The sequence below is a fragment of the Phoenix dactylifera genome, chromosome 17, assembly GCF_009389715.1.
Source record: "Phoenix dactylifera cultivar Barhee BC4 chromosome 17, palm_55x_up_171113_PBpolish2nd_filt_p, whole genome shotgun sequence".
Taxonomy (NCBI): domain Eukaryota; kingdom Viridiplantae; phylum Streptophyta; class Magnoliopsida; order Arecales; family Arecaceae; genus Phoenix; species Phoenix dactylifera.
The window spans coordinates 7,746,443-7,761,947 of record NC_052408.1 but is presented as its reverse complement, the minus strand read 5'-3'; the positions used below and the strand labels follow the sequence as shown (position 1 = coordinate 7,761,947).

General features: G+C 37.5%; 1 protein-coding gene across 1 annotated transcript; it reads left to right on the top strand.

The window, feature by feature from the left end:
- Positions 1–9,784: 9,784 nt before the first annotated feature.
- LOC103720686 (14 kDa proline-rich protein DC2.15-like) lies at positions 9,785–10,680 on the top strand. Its single transcript, XM_008810516.3, has one exon. It carries the CDS (start codon positions 9,860–9,862, stop codon positions 10,253–10,255), a length of 396 nt encoding a protein of 131 aa, XP_008808738.2. The 5' UTR covers positions 9,785–9,859; the 3' UTR covers positions 10,256–10,680.
- The last annotated feature ends 4,825 nt before the right edge of the window (positions 10,681–15,505 follow it).

The window sequence follows — 15,505 nt, the reverse complement described above, 5'->3', positions numbered from 1 at the left end:
TCACTAAATACAAACTCCTAAAACATCATGTGCTATTGGACATGTTCCCATATCAAACTCTATTGCTGATTCCACTCGCATTTCCTAATGACACCATATCATCATCATTCATTTTTTTTATAATATCCATGCAAAAATATTTATTCTTACTTTCCATGCATACTGATTAAGATTAACCCTCTTGATAATTGCCATATTTGCACCACTGTATGATCAAATAATCATATACTAGATCCAATTCAAGATAAAACAACTCTAGATTCTCTTGACAATTCCATTATACAATTTGCTGTTGATCTCTCTTTTAAGAATGTCAATTCTATGTTCCGATGAATTAAAATATTCCAGATTCGCCTACTCATGATCACATTCAACCACCTCGAATCTTTTCTTTTAAACTTATTTAGGCCTCTCATGAAATCCTACTAGCATACCTATGGTGATACAAAATCCATGATTAAATCTAAAGAGATCAATTTACCTTAACATGGAGGATCTTCTCAAAACATCATAAATTTATTAAGGATTTCATCATTTTAGTAATAGTCTCCCTTTTTTTTCTTCTCCAAACAACTAAAAATTGATGAAACATTCTCTCGTTCCTTTAAGTTGCCTTAGATTCTCTTGTAACTCATTCCCTGTAAGCAGCAACATAAGATCTTCTAATTGGGTTATGTTGTCGAGTTCTGGAATTATTGTACCAACAACGGCCCAGATCTCCTTAGCATCAGAGCATTTCAACAAGATATGCTCGACATCCTCTGTACGTTTCATGACAAAAATCCCAACCATCATCAACATGCTTAGAAGACCTCTGGATTTAACCACCTATTTGCACGGAATTCCTTTACACAAAATTCTGACTCGAGGTGTGACAGGAAAGAGTCCAAATCCAGGTGTAATTCCAGTCCGATACACTGGTTGTTTCCCCAAGGCCAATAGGCATCTTTAGTAATTCACTCTTAGACCAATGTTCAGACCCCAGCATAAGTGATCCTGTACTTTACATGGCATTTAGGCAAAGGCAGCCCACAAATTCTCTCGACCATATTGTCACGCTCCGACCCTACAATCACAATTCGAGGAAAGTTATGGATACAATGAGGACAACTTGGATAAGACACCCTTGTGGCAATCTAATGATTTAGCCGAACAAAAGTTACCTTACAAGGCAAAGATCTCCGAACAAATCCGCAAAAGGGACATCCGACGCTAACTCTCTAACCTTTCCTTGCCAGATCCGCAAGAGGGCACCTTTCCTTGTAATATTGACAAAGAATCCCTCCACCATAGATGAACCTGTAATAAGAAGCTACACTGAAAAATCCATCACTACGATTCTCTACACTGGCACGTCTGCAGAATTAAAAGGTCGTACTGATGAAAAAAGATCCAACAGTTCTCAGCCAACTCGGAGGAGGAAAGTGCTCCTTAAACTCTAATCTTCCAATTTCTCTCTCTCCCAAGCCAACAGGAAGCAACGGAAGCGTTACGTTTCACCACCTTAAGGTGTAAGTCCTGAAAGATGGAAGCAAGGGGAGCAGGGCATAGTATCTTCCAGAATTTAATGGTTCTGCCACTTCCAAAAGAACCTCAAGATCCGAACAAATTTCTTTCCCAATGGGGGAGGCTTCGGAAGGCTTCCTTCTGGCTTGCATGCCAAACCTGCTTCATGAGTAATAAGCTGTATTAATTTGTCTCTTCCATAGAGCACCTTCTCCACTCATACCACCAGAGTCTTTAAGAAGTTCACAAGCCTATTTGGCAAGAAGAGAGAGATTTATATTTTGTAGATTCTTGATACCCAAACCACCTTCTTCTTTTGCATGGCACACTAAGTCTCAATTGGCCAAGCAAAGGGAACCACCAGTATACTCTTTGCCCTTCCAGAGGAATGCTCTTCTTATCTGATCAATCCTATTCAGCATCCACTTTGAGAATTTGAAGACAGACAATGGTACTTTTCTCCATTGGTAGAATCAAGAGGTTTACAAGCAAAGATGAAGCATAGAATGAAGCTTTGGGAATCATTGACCAGGTTGGAGGCTAGTGTTTGCATATAAATCAACAATAACCGCAATCTCATTGTTGACTTTTCTAATACTAATTTAAATAGGAAACTCATATCCATTTTCGCATGCATCAGAAAGGTGGCGGCTTGTGGGATATTTGTAGGAAGTGGAACTTGTTACGATCTGATGAAATATTTCTTAACATGAACTTAATTAGGTTCTCCATTTTTTTATTTTGTAATCTTGTTTCTATTATATATTCTAAAACTATGTGATGTCTTTGAGAACTTTGCGTTGTAACACTATATGTTTCTGTATCAATAAGGAAGCCTGTGAGGACAGTTAGAAATTCTTTTCTTTTCTTCTTCTTCTTCTTCTTTTTTGTGGGGATTGGCCGGGGTGGGGCGGGGGCGGGGGTGGTGTTGGGCTTTGACATGTCATTTTAAGCTGAAAATGTGAATCTTTTCAAAGAAAGTGAAACATGCAGCCCCTAAGCTGAATATACGAACATGACAGTGGCAACAATATGATTTTTTCTTTGCATATTCACTTGCAACTCTCGCCTGTTACTTAACAGTTCTTGTTCCTGGTGTTCTATTAGCAGACCTTTTAAAGTTCTTCCAACATACAAATTTGCCCTTAAGGTATAAAATGATCGGGAGGGAAATTTTGCTCTTATCACCAGTCCATCATTTCTCACCAAAGATGCATAACTACAGGGACTTTGACATGAAAACTTTGCTGTCATGTTATGTAATAATACCTAGGCCTTTTAAAGACTAATACTGAACCGGGTTAGGTCCATTTGACTGCCCATAAGCATGCTTCGGCCCAAAGGAAAAGAAAGAAGAAAGAAAAAAAAGACTACATGTGCTCGGCACGCGCGACGAAGGAAGAAGACTCTTGATGGAAGTCTCCTACCTTCCATCTTCACCATTAGAACCCAACGCCATTTAGAACTCGGAAACTTGATCCTGATTCAATTTAGACCGTTGAAGACCCCTTGACCTCCCAATCGAAAGTATTGGCAAAGAATTGGAGCTCACTGCCGATTGGTTCAAGCTTTCGCATGGCATCCGACACTCCCCAGCCAGACATCATCGGAAACTGGTATGATCCAAAAGATCTGTTAAGAAATCCTACTCCACCTCTTCCTTAGTATGTGGTGCTTGGTTTCTGGCCGGCTATCGCCAGATTTTTATCGAGATAAAGATGCTCTATTTCTCTACTTTGATCCGATTTCTTCTTCTTTCCATTTGCCCTCGTTATCCGTGTTTATCACGTCTCCCTCGGCTTCTCCCTCTCCTCTTCCTTCCGAACCTTTTAAAACATTGATTCCGGCCGGTGATCACCAAAATTTGGCCGAAAAGGGCAACGCCATGTTTTTCTCTATTTTCGGAATCATACCTTATTTTCTTCCAATTTTGGTTGTTACAGTCGCTGGGCCGGAGGGTTTTCTTGATACCTCGCAGTGGATGGAAGTTGTGGCCGGAGCTCTAGCCGCTAAGATGCATTGGATAGGGTCGGAATCCATGTATTGATCCATTTTGGCGCTGTCGGCTGCTTGTTGGCTGGTCACGGGTCCCCTAACCTCAGGCACCATTATAATCACCCTTTCTCTCTCCTTTCTTCTTCCTTAACTAGAGAGAGACTCTATTCTCTCTTTCTTTCTCCTTTCTCTCTATTTTCTATCCTTTGTCTCTCTTATTTCTCTCTCTACTTTCTGTAGAGATGATAGATCCAGTAAGATACTTTTCTTAATAATTTTGAATCAATCTTAGTGAAAAGCTCTGATCCATGGTCGTCGGGCAGTATATTAGCCCCCACCTTAGCTCTTCCTAGACATTATTAGACTTGGTCACCCCTGATCTCTATTGAACCGCTTATACCCTAGTTTGAGCATGATCAGATGAAATCAGCTTTGATCGGACTGCCCGGGGTGTCGGACACTTTCTATTAATTAGCCCTATGAGGGTATCGAGACTTAAAATTTTTATTCTTAAATTAATCATGATTAAATTCTAATAAAATAATAACATAATTTTGGATATTAGGTTTTGAAGGAGGATTTTAGGATTAGTTGGATTGTCTGCTCGTTGTTTGTGCAAAATAAATAATGATCTACCTTTTCTAGATTTTTTAATTTATAAAATATTATTTTTACATAAAAAAAATTATTAATCAATTTATATGTAATTTATGAATTTCATGAGATGGTATTTAGAATGAGAAAAATAGATATATAATTTGGAGTAATATTTTCTAGACTATTATTTTATTGATTGGATTAGGATATATAAGTTATTTTGTAAAAAAAGAATTGATATATATTTGATTTGAATTCTCCGCCTGACTATGTTCTTGACCCTTCCAATTACGAGTTATGCATTAGCACTTTGATCATTATCGAACTAATTGATTTTGTTTCTAGTTGCTACCATAGGATATAAATGTGGTATGGATTTTATGAATTTGTATTTTGAAACGAAATTGATTATGTCTTTATATAGATTCATTATAATTTATATTTATATTTATATTTATATTATTATATGAATTGTTTAGTTAAGGTCTTCATTGCTTATTGGACTGTTTAGCTCATTATACGCTTTATTACTATTTTTATAGATATGAAGAATTAGCATGACCGGGGTTTAAATTGGGAGAGCGACTAGTAGACACATATTATCTTCGATTAAAATACTACTTTAGAATATTATTAGAATTGTGAGACATTTAAATTTTGAGTTAATTATTAAAAAAAAGTTGTATATTATTATTTACCATTTTCCGTTGTATATTTACAAAATTGTGATGAGATGCCTTACATATTTGTGGAGAGAGAATTCTCTATCAATACACGACGGCTGCCACGGTTTTTGGCTCTTGATCTCAGGTCGGGGGCGTGACATGTTACCCGCCTTATCTCTTGAGCCAAATGCTATAAAATTATTCAATTATATATATTATATCAACCTACATTAAGGTACGTTACCAACTTTAATGAGCTCCATTAATCCCCTTAGAGATAACCTCTTGTCATTGGCTTCGTTGCCCGAATTCTCGTTCCCGCCAGCCAGTTAGCAACTTCATGGCCTTCCTGTCCGACACCCCAACCATTATTGCGACACGCAATATGGGGTCCATGTAATCAACCTACTGCCAAAGCCTAGCTTCTTTGTTTTGTAGCAAAAAATTCTCCACTTGGTGTAGTTAAAAGCTTATTTTACAGTCGAATATCTCTTCTATCTAGAGTTCCAAGTAACTTCAAGAGCTTTTGCTTGTGGATATCTGCAAAAGATGCATCCTCCGTATGTATTTAAAACTTGGTGTTACTGTTCTTTTCTCTCACCACTACAGGCAAAAGAAGCCATAGGCCGCATGGATTACTGGCTAATTTTCGGCCGAAGAACGTCAAGTCATATCTAAAGCTTTCAGTTGTCAAACTAGACTGTTATTAAAAAGGGGAAAAAATCAAACTAGTCTTTTTTTTTTGGGTAAAATCAAACTAGTCTTTATAAAATTGGCTAGAATTAGTCAAAGAAATGTGTCAAGCCTCACCAAGTCTCCATAATGAATGTAAGGTGGATGGATTAGGTGATAATCTTGAGTGTGGGAACCATATTAAATCAGAGCAGATCTTCTTCATGTACCCTAATTTGCATTGACTAATTCCATGAAGTAGACTATTGAATTCTTGCAGTTGTTCTCCACCAAAGTTTTGCATGTTTTGGCACGATGGCAAGAACCTACACGATTTGTGGACCAATCTTTTAGTGGATTGTGACGAGGGGTAGAGCTTGTTCACCTCTAGAAGCAACAGATAATGCAATTTAATCACAATTTTATGTCGGCAAATGATATCACTATCATGCTATGGAGTCTAATGTCTTTTCCGGATTTTTAATTCCTCTTACGTCTAATATATGGTTTTCCAATTGAGATTCTTGCAGCACGATGAGCTGTAAAGTTCAAAAGCTTTTTCAAAGTAACGAGAGGTGGAACTCTTGGTTTACGTTGTCGAAAGCTTTTCCAAAGTAATGATCCGCTAGGTCCGTAAGGGCTCGGGCAGTGACGGAGGAGTTCATCTTCTGCTTCACGACATTTGGATGATGGTGAGAGAGGGCGTTACATTTCAAGCTATGCATATATATCGTGTGGCTAATGGGATGGTGGACTGGGTGACAGTTTATGTAGCGAGCCACTCAGGATACACCCTATGGATTGGAGAGAGAGAAATGTCCGGAGCACGTTGAGATCTTTTGTTTTTTGATTCTATTAGGTGTATTCGTACCCGTAATGTATGAAATGCTCGCTTTAATAATAATAAGTAGAGTTTGAAACTGATTCCTTTTCTTTTGGCCTTGAAGTTGCTTGAAATGATTTCAGCCGCCGTGAGAATACCATTATTACTTTGTCTGCCTCGAGTGAGCTCGGAATGTGAATCTGAGGCCTGTTTATATGCTTTTCCAACCTAATACTAAGCATTTTCGCGAAGATTTTGAGGACTACCCATTAATTAGGCTTATTGGCCTATAATCCCAGACCGAAAAACATTCCTCCTCCTTTGGAAATACAGGCTTATTAGTCTGACTTACAGCTCCAAAGAGCTCGGCATAATAGCTGTCAACGAAGGCCTCTCTGATTCCTTCCGACTTGTCTAGATCTTCTGGTGTTTGATGCAGGAAATATGGTTTTTTTTCCTCCTAAAGTATTATTTGAATAATTCTCACATCATTCTTTGAAATGAGTGATGGTTCTTTAATTTTTGTTCTAAAAAGATAATTAAAATACGTGTATGTTTTAATGACTAAGCATAAAATATACAGAGCATACACTAGAAAATCTTTTGGCGTATGCTATCAATGGAGACCTGATATGTTCTGCAAATAGTTATTACTGGAGTGGAACAGCCCACGGTTTTACATGGGTAAGTTGTCTGTATATAATCCATATGGTTTCTGAAACCATTATGATAATAACAATCAGCTAATTAAAACTTGGTTTTAAATTGTTTTGTTGTTTTGTTATGATAGCTTTTGGTAGTTGTTGTGGCATGTCAGGAGTTATATCAACAAAGTTAGGTCTAATGGGTCGCAAGTAATATTACAATTGAATAATAATTTTTTATATTCCAATAGAATAAGAAAATATAATTCAAAAATCCCCGTGCAAAAATGGCATCATGAATAGGTGAGTGTTAAGTAGAGGTTGGTGAGGTTATTCTCGAAAAAAAGTCATCATAAGCTACCAAGATGGTAGCACGATACGACGGGGCTTTGATTCCACCAGAGTGACCCAAATTCCAAATGCGCATGCGTCGATTAAATACGGAGACCGAATGCCCTTTGCCTGATTTATCCGGTGAAACCGCTATCTGATCCACCGGTACTGAGGTGGCGTTGGAATGACGTACTCACACATGGATGATGAACCAGTGGAGGAGCCCATGGGTCGGAAAGGGTACGCGAAAACATACAGCCTACATCGAATATTTCCTGATGGAAGAGGGACCAATGGGGACTGCTACGTGGGTAAGATTTTCCTCTCCCCCCTTCTATTTTTGACCAAGAAGAAAAGTCATCATAACAATCAAATGATTGTATAGGGAGTTCTTGGAGTGCTTCTTGGTTGGATCAGGTCTACTGCTTTACTGGTGGACCAGTCCAATCGCGGAGTAACATATACAAAGATGGCCAAATTAAAAAACAGTGCAATACATACTTTTCCGAGCATGCTACTTCGCAATTGGACTGATCCACCAACTCAATGCAATACATACTTTGAATTGGTAAAGTTTTTGGTGTTGATTCAGAGGCCCGGGTCAGTTTCACCATTTGCTCCTTTGCTAGGCCAGGCTTCAACCTGCTCTAATTTTAAAATAAAATAAAAAAGTCTTAATAGAATGTATAAACATGATCTGTAAACTAAATATAATATGCTTATAATGCAAAGGAAGTACTGAAAGTTATTGTCATTTATCAAGGTTATTATCTAAGCCACTTGCCCAGATTCTTAACTCCAGTATTATTAGTTACTTAATTGGTACTAATTCAGCCCACAGCGAGAAGGAAACAACAATGACGAATGCTACCAATAGTCCCTTAAACAGTGGCTGTTCACGGATTCGCTCAAGATGATGATTCTTGATTCCATTGCTTACGCTCAAACTTCATTTCGTATGCTTGATTAGATGGACATCTAAAAAAGCCTTGATTATTACCAAAAAAATTACTATTCTTTTTCTAGTGCATCATAATGGTATTTAGATCTAATGGAAATTTGGATGCCTGAGAATGCTATCAAGGAAATGTGGCGTGCCAGATACATAATTTTGTTAGCATGGAGAAGCCCGACAAGTTTGGATGAACTTGTCCTACTTTAATGTATAGGAAATCCTAATCATTTAAAAGAATGATTTTTCAAACAAACAGGATATTTTTAGCAGGATCTTTCTGATTCTTTTATCTTTTATTACTCTTAATCCCAAGCCAACTAGTTTCTTTTCAGAGCATAATGTGCCGAGCACCTAAACAGCTCCAATAAGTGCGAATCAAAACTCCTACTAAACAAGGCCATGGTACTTTCAGCCACATTCCACCACCACCCCTCCTTTCCTTGGCTAAACCTTCTTGTTTATGAAGCCAACATCCCAAACAGGAGGGATTGGAGATGTGAACTACCTGAGCTGATATAGTCTTTTGTCTAAATGTGAGATAGCTAGGTTAAATTTTGCCCGATATTTCACTGGGCTTTTACTTATCCTAGTGCCCCCCACCTCTAAATTGTAAAAACCTGTGTGGACGTGTGTTTAATCCCACATTGGTTATTCACCGAGGAGATTTTGGGTACTTATATGGGACTAAGGAGCCAAAAAAAAAAAAAAAAACTTTTAGCTAGTCTTTTTGGATGAGATCTTGGGTTGTTATAAATGATATCAGAGAAGATTCGGCCCATAACTTATATAGATTAGAGATCACTGTAACACGAGTTTATGAAGGCTAACCACGGGCCTATCGTAATACTTGTGATTAGATTTAAATGGATTTGAACACTTAGCCTGACGAGGACGTCTGGGTTTAAATAGAGGAAGTATATGACTTGAATACTTAAACATGACTAAGGAACTCAAAAAATACCTTCCAGTTAACTTTTTTGGGTGTGATACTGGGTTGTTACAAATGATATCAGAGCGGATCTGACCTATAACCTATGTGGATTGGAAAATACTGCAGCATAGATTCATTGGGGTTGACCATGGGCCGATTGTGATATTTGTGATTAGATTTGAATGGATTTAAATCCTTAGCCTAACTGCAGTTATTTATTAGGTAGATCTTGAGTATTTATACAAGATCAAAAAACCTAAATGATACCTTCTCACTAGCCATTTTGGACGAGGTCCTAAATTGTTAAAAATAATAATAATAATAATGGAATAGAGCATCATGTTAAAGTTACCCTTTATCCTTTCTCACAACCCTTTTTTTTTTTTTTTTTGCCCTTTTATTTTGCTTGACAACAAGGGGTCGTTATTTCATGAACATTTTCTATTAGATTTCTTATTCCATGCAGACGAGGACATATACACATATTATAGTCCCTCCGATCTCAAGTTGACAGATGAAAACAAATCAAGTCCAGATCACAACCCTGAATTCTATGTCCAACCAGCTCTTTCCAGCTAAATGCTGGCCTACGTCCCCACATGGCCACCCCCACTAAGATCCAAAAACCCCTTCCTATAAAACCCTAAACCCCGGTCTCCACTCCCACCACTTCTCTGACAATCAAAACCCTCGACTATCTCTGCCTTCTTCGAGCTCCTATCTAACTTCTTTTGGAAAATGGCTTCCAAACCCTTGGCTGCCACAGCTCTTCTCCTCACTCTCAACCTCCTTCTCTTCACCTTGGTCTCTTCCAAAAGTGTCCCATGCCCACCCCCTCCTTCTAAGCCTACGCCAACTCCCTCACCTTCTTCTGGAAAATGCCCCATGAACGCACTCAAGCTCGGCGTGTGTGCCAACGTTCTTAACGGCCTGATCAACGTATCTCTCGGCAAGCCACCAAAGAAGCCTTGCTGCACCCTTCTTGAGGGCCTTGTTGACCTCGAGGCTGCCGTATGCCTTTGCACTGCCCTCAAGGCCAACATTTTGGGCATCAAGCTCAACCTCCCTGTCGACCTTAGCTTGCTTCTGAACTACTGTGGCAAGAAGGTCCCAGCAGGATGGAAGTGCGCTTAAGGCGGCTTGACATCCTTCTGAAATCCATCTTCACTTGTTTGTTCCTTGTGTTAATGGTCCTTCGTGGTTGAATGAGTTTTGGTTCTATGGGTGTATGTCGTGTCTTTGTTCAGTCTATTGGCTTGGAGTGGAAGATCATGAAGAGCCTTCCATTTCCGGTGCAAATAAGGATTTAAGGTCTGTTGTCAGTAATGCATGCATGGTTTGGGAGAAGAATTATGTCTGTGACTTTATAAGACTTTGCGCGTTTGTAATCTGCCACATCAACTGCAATTCCTCTAGGGACGGAAATTTCCCCTTGTATCTACTTCATGACCTTAATGAAGTAGGTGGGACATTATTCCTCCTTTTTTTTATCAGAAGAAAATGTAGCTTCTTCGGGAACTAATACTTCTTTTTATCGTAACTTTTGGAATTGTTTTCCAGACTTCTTTCATGTGCTTTACTATTCTGCATCCTGCTTTCTTTTACTTTAAACTAGACTGGCATACGGTGTGCGCTATGTACAAGATATCCACGGTCTACTCAATTTGTTCCATATTTCAGTAATATAAAATCGTATCTTATGAAGGCTCCATCTGTATCATTTGAACGAAATGAAGGTGTCGTCTAATATTAGTCAAGTTGAATCAGATCTGATCATCAAATCATATCATCTTCTAGTTTGGGTGTATCTCCCTTGATCTATTGTATAATAAATGTGCTGATCCTGCATTGACTGGATACAATATTCTTCCACCGCTTTTGGTGGGTCACAATATTGTATTATTTGTATCATGAGCTTTCTCATATTACCACACTATAATTCGTTGATGCTGAATCAAAAGATACAGGAAATATCAAACCAAATTTTTAAAGAAAAGATCAAAAACTCCTTGCGAAAAGCATACCTCACGCTACAACAAAATCAAATACAAAACCTCAAGCCACACTTAAAAAAAAAACACAACCAAAAACCATGGCAAAAGTATTTTTATATGTTTATCACTTGCATATATGCTTCTATTTAAGCTTTTTGGTAATTTAATTTTTGGGATAGACGTTGGACTGTAGTAAGACAGCTTGATATTGTAGAATATTTTTAGAAGGATTTTATTATCGTGATGAAGAGTCTGGGTATATATTGGGCTGGCTATAAGCGAAATAAACTGCAAATATCAAACATGAGAAAAGACGGTTGCAAAGTAACAAGCTGAACCTTCTTAACTAGAAGTTACTCAAACATAATCGATCTACGGACACCATCCTGCGTCTTTCCATTCACCAACAGGAATGAGGTATACCAGACTTACCAGTTGGCGATCCTCTTCTTAATGCATGCACTTGGGAGAGGTTCCAGAGTTGGATCAGGGTGTCATTCCAATCATTCTTCTTAAGAAAAAAAAGAAGTTTCCTTTTTATTTTTATATTATTCTTACACATGCAGAGATTCAGCCATGGAGTCTCATCATGGACTGATGCTAGTTCACGTGTTTCGATCCATTAAATCATTCTCTTATTGTCCTATATCTAGTTTATTAATAATTAATCATGTTAATGGTATGGACAGCAACAACTTATTTGTAAATCTTTACTCTTTAATAAATTGGTAGCAGAATGATATAAAAGATTATAAAAATCGCACAAACGAGGAGCAGGCCAAAATTGTTCACGGGAACTGAATTCTGAGTCAACCTATTCACACCGCTACAGCTTAGCTGATGACTATGCCATGCCTGAGTTAGTTTTCTAATTATATTCTATATATGTTTATATTATTGGATTCATGACTTGTCTGTAAGGTAGTGTTCGGAACTTAACAGCATTTGTCTCGGCTAAGTTAAGTTGGACTTTTCACTACATGGAGGTTGCTGACTCGCCAAAATTATGGGGTTCACTTTTTAATTCTTTGGAACATAGTTAAGGTGGAAGGGAGGAGATGGAATAGGTTGTTTTCCAATGTGAGGGTTTTTAACTGCTGCTTAAGATAAGATGTTTTTGTTTTAATTATTATTGTTTATTTATTTTTGTTTTGTCCCTCACTGCTTATTGCGAAAATTGCAGCATATCATCATGGTTTTCTCTGAAAGTTCGTTGAAGAGAGCAGTAAACTTCTGGCCAAAAGGAATCCACCCTCCCTTCTCCTGTTCGCTATGGACCTTTGGTATGGGAATATGCTGTAAATGGAGGTTTCAAGATGAGACCTCAAACTAATTATGGCGGAGGAGGTGATCCTGTTTCCCATTTTGTGTCAGGCCCAGGTAACTTGTTCCTACAGACTGATTAAAATAATAAAAACATTAAAATATAATGAGTACTAGATAATTATTTTTTTAAAAACAAATCCATATCTTTGTTGTTCTAATGAAAATAACATGGCCTTGATTTGATGATCTGTATCTATGCACTGCTCTTTTGGTAATCATGCATACTCTCTTCTTTTATAAAAATATATTTTAAATATATTTTGGTAATTTATTTCCTTCTAAAGAAATAACATGAGTGTACTGGATATATTTACCAAACAAGATAAACAATATAAATTTTAAAGAACACACCTATTCTTATTTCCTCATTTGTGCATCCCGCATGTTTAACACAATTTAACTGATAAGATACATTTTAGTTAGAATGGATCTTAGAGCCATCAGTCCTTCTTCTCAGATGCATCACTTGAGCGCAGTTCTAGGATCATCAATAATCCTTAGAAGGATAAGAAGTTGATGGTTAGTGACAATGGACAAACCATTACGGCTGAACTGTTTTGTATGTTAAGAGTAATCAAGGTCTATGCTTATTGTCTCGTCAAAGACACATTATAATCATTTCTGTGAAGCAAAGAATTTTGGAAGGAAATTCAGGGTTGCAGATTAATTGGATGAGCCAGGCAGGCTTGTCACCTTGTATCCTCTTGGTCAGAGATCAGCCACACTCGTTTCGAGTCCAAGACAGGTGATAATATATCATGCTCTTTCACGATGGTAATTATGGAAGTTTAGTCGACTTGGATGACCAATCCACCTAAAAGCTCCATTGAATTATAAAGTTGGGCAACCAAATTTTATGTTTGAATCGTTCAGATCAAGAATCCTATTAACTTGATTCATACTTAGCAACCACTGAGCTGGATCATCAAGTTTAGAACAACAAACCCGAAGCTTGAGTAACAAATGAGTCAACCTGAAGAATAGCCAACTTGCAAAAAAACAACAAAGGAATAAAAGCTTAGCAAACCTTTTAACATATATTTTTTAAAAATCTTACACTATCTCAACAGAAATGCAAGATATTTGTAGCAAACCTTTTTAGCTGGCTTAAGTGCAGACCCGAGGTAACCGGACCCACACAGCCATGCCAAAATCAAGCATAACATATAGTTATTCTTTTGATGAATAATATTTTTGAAACATAAGAGCAGTGGTGTCATATCTAAATGATGATTTCTTTTCCTTCTTTCTCTACATTCCCATTCTACGAACGTCCAAGAGGAACCAGACCTCTCATGATCATGATAGACCAACTCCCACGTTATAGAAGTGGAAAATTATTTACTGAAAACCAAGTTGTTCTCTAAGGACAAAACCATGAAAAGAACGACCAACCAATTGATCTCTGATTGGACCTATCTGGAAGTGATCAGCCCAGCAACAGCTGTTTAGGATCAATTCAACTTAGACCAAGCTTTAGTGCTATGAAGAAAAATGAAAAATGAAATTGAGGTATATCTAGTTTTTATAACAATTTTAGTCTTAAATACAGTATGAATTGCGCCTTCAAAACTATAGTCTGGGCTCCAATATCTCCAAGGATGCCAACAACCTAACTTCTTTGATATAAAGTCAGGCTATTTGGTACTAGTCTAAAGATGCTTAAAATTGCATTAAAAAAAATAATATGACTTCTTTGATGTATTGATCTAGCTGTCATAGAAAACTATTTACTGAACAGCAAAGTGTTCTCTAAGGACAAAACCATGAAAAGAACGACTAACTAATTGATTTCTGATTGGACCTATGGGGAATGGGCCAAGGATCATTGCAACATAGACCCAGCAGTTCCAGTGCTATGAAGGAAAAATAAAAATGAAATCGAGGTATATATGTGGTTTTCTAACAATTTTAGCCTCAGATACATGATGAATGGCACCTTCTAGACTATTGTCTGGTCTCCACCTGCACTTCTGTATCTCCGAGCTTGGATGCTAGCAACCTAATTTCTGTGACACAAGTCTAGTTTCAGCTAAAGTCAGGATGTTTGGCACCAGGCTAAAGATGTTTAAAACTTGCATTAAAAAAAATTGACTTCTTTGATGTATTGATTTAGCTGCGTCGGTGAACAGTAGTCATTGATTCTCACCTAACTAATTTTGAGGGGATTATCGATATTCACTTGAGAATGGGTGAGAACAAACTGGAGGAAAAACTTAAAGAGTTCGTTTAGAACTCATGTGTCTCTCTGGTACGTTTGCATAGGTTATGCTATAACAAATAATACTAGAAATTAGGATTTTGAGGGGATTTTTTTTTATAAAAAAAACACTAAATAAGCATCAGGCAAAAAGCAGAAAGAGATTAAATGATTGAACTCATAGCTTGCATCCATAAATAAATATGATCATAAAAGCTGCTCTAAAGAGTACAACATATATGTGCTGAATCTGCTGATATAGTCACTAGTCTTACAACCTCAGGAAGCGCATCCCAATAAGCTCAAACTTTTTAAAAATCATAGCAGAGGCCTATCCTTGTTTAGACAAAATCACTTCAACTAATATGCATCAATCTAACTCAACAATATCATGACATGGAAGCATGGGCTCTCCAGGTAGATGTTCTCTTTCCTGATCCAAATAATGCGATATTATTATAATAAATGTTCTGGAGATCGTCAGACAACAATTGTTCCATCCAACTACATGTAGTCATGGAGAGAACTTTTCCTTGTACAACTCTGATTTTCTTATTAAATTTCACATCTACCATAGGATGTTTACTGTTGCCATTTACGTTAACAAATAACGGCGTGTCATACGGACATAAGAACATTTGGATATATCAAGAATTCTAAAGCAAATGTCAAGACTGACAAATAAAATGTGTCCCCATGATATAGTTTGAGGCTTAATCACTCCAAAAGACCGTTAGGTAAGAAGCTCCACCCCATCAAAATCCCATGATGTGGCATCATTACGGGAAGGCTGCACCTCTGCAATCTGAAAACTAATCCCATCATAAGTATAGACATCATTATTCATGAAAGTATATGAAATTT

Bases quoted from the DNA above. Each gene is read 5' to 3' on its own strand.
- LOC103720686 (XM_008810516.3), top strand. From the start codon at position 9,860: ATGGCTTCCAAACCCTTGGCTGCCACAGCTCTTCTCCTCACTCTCAAC.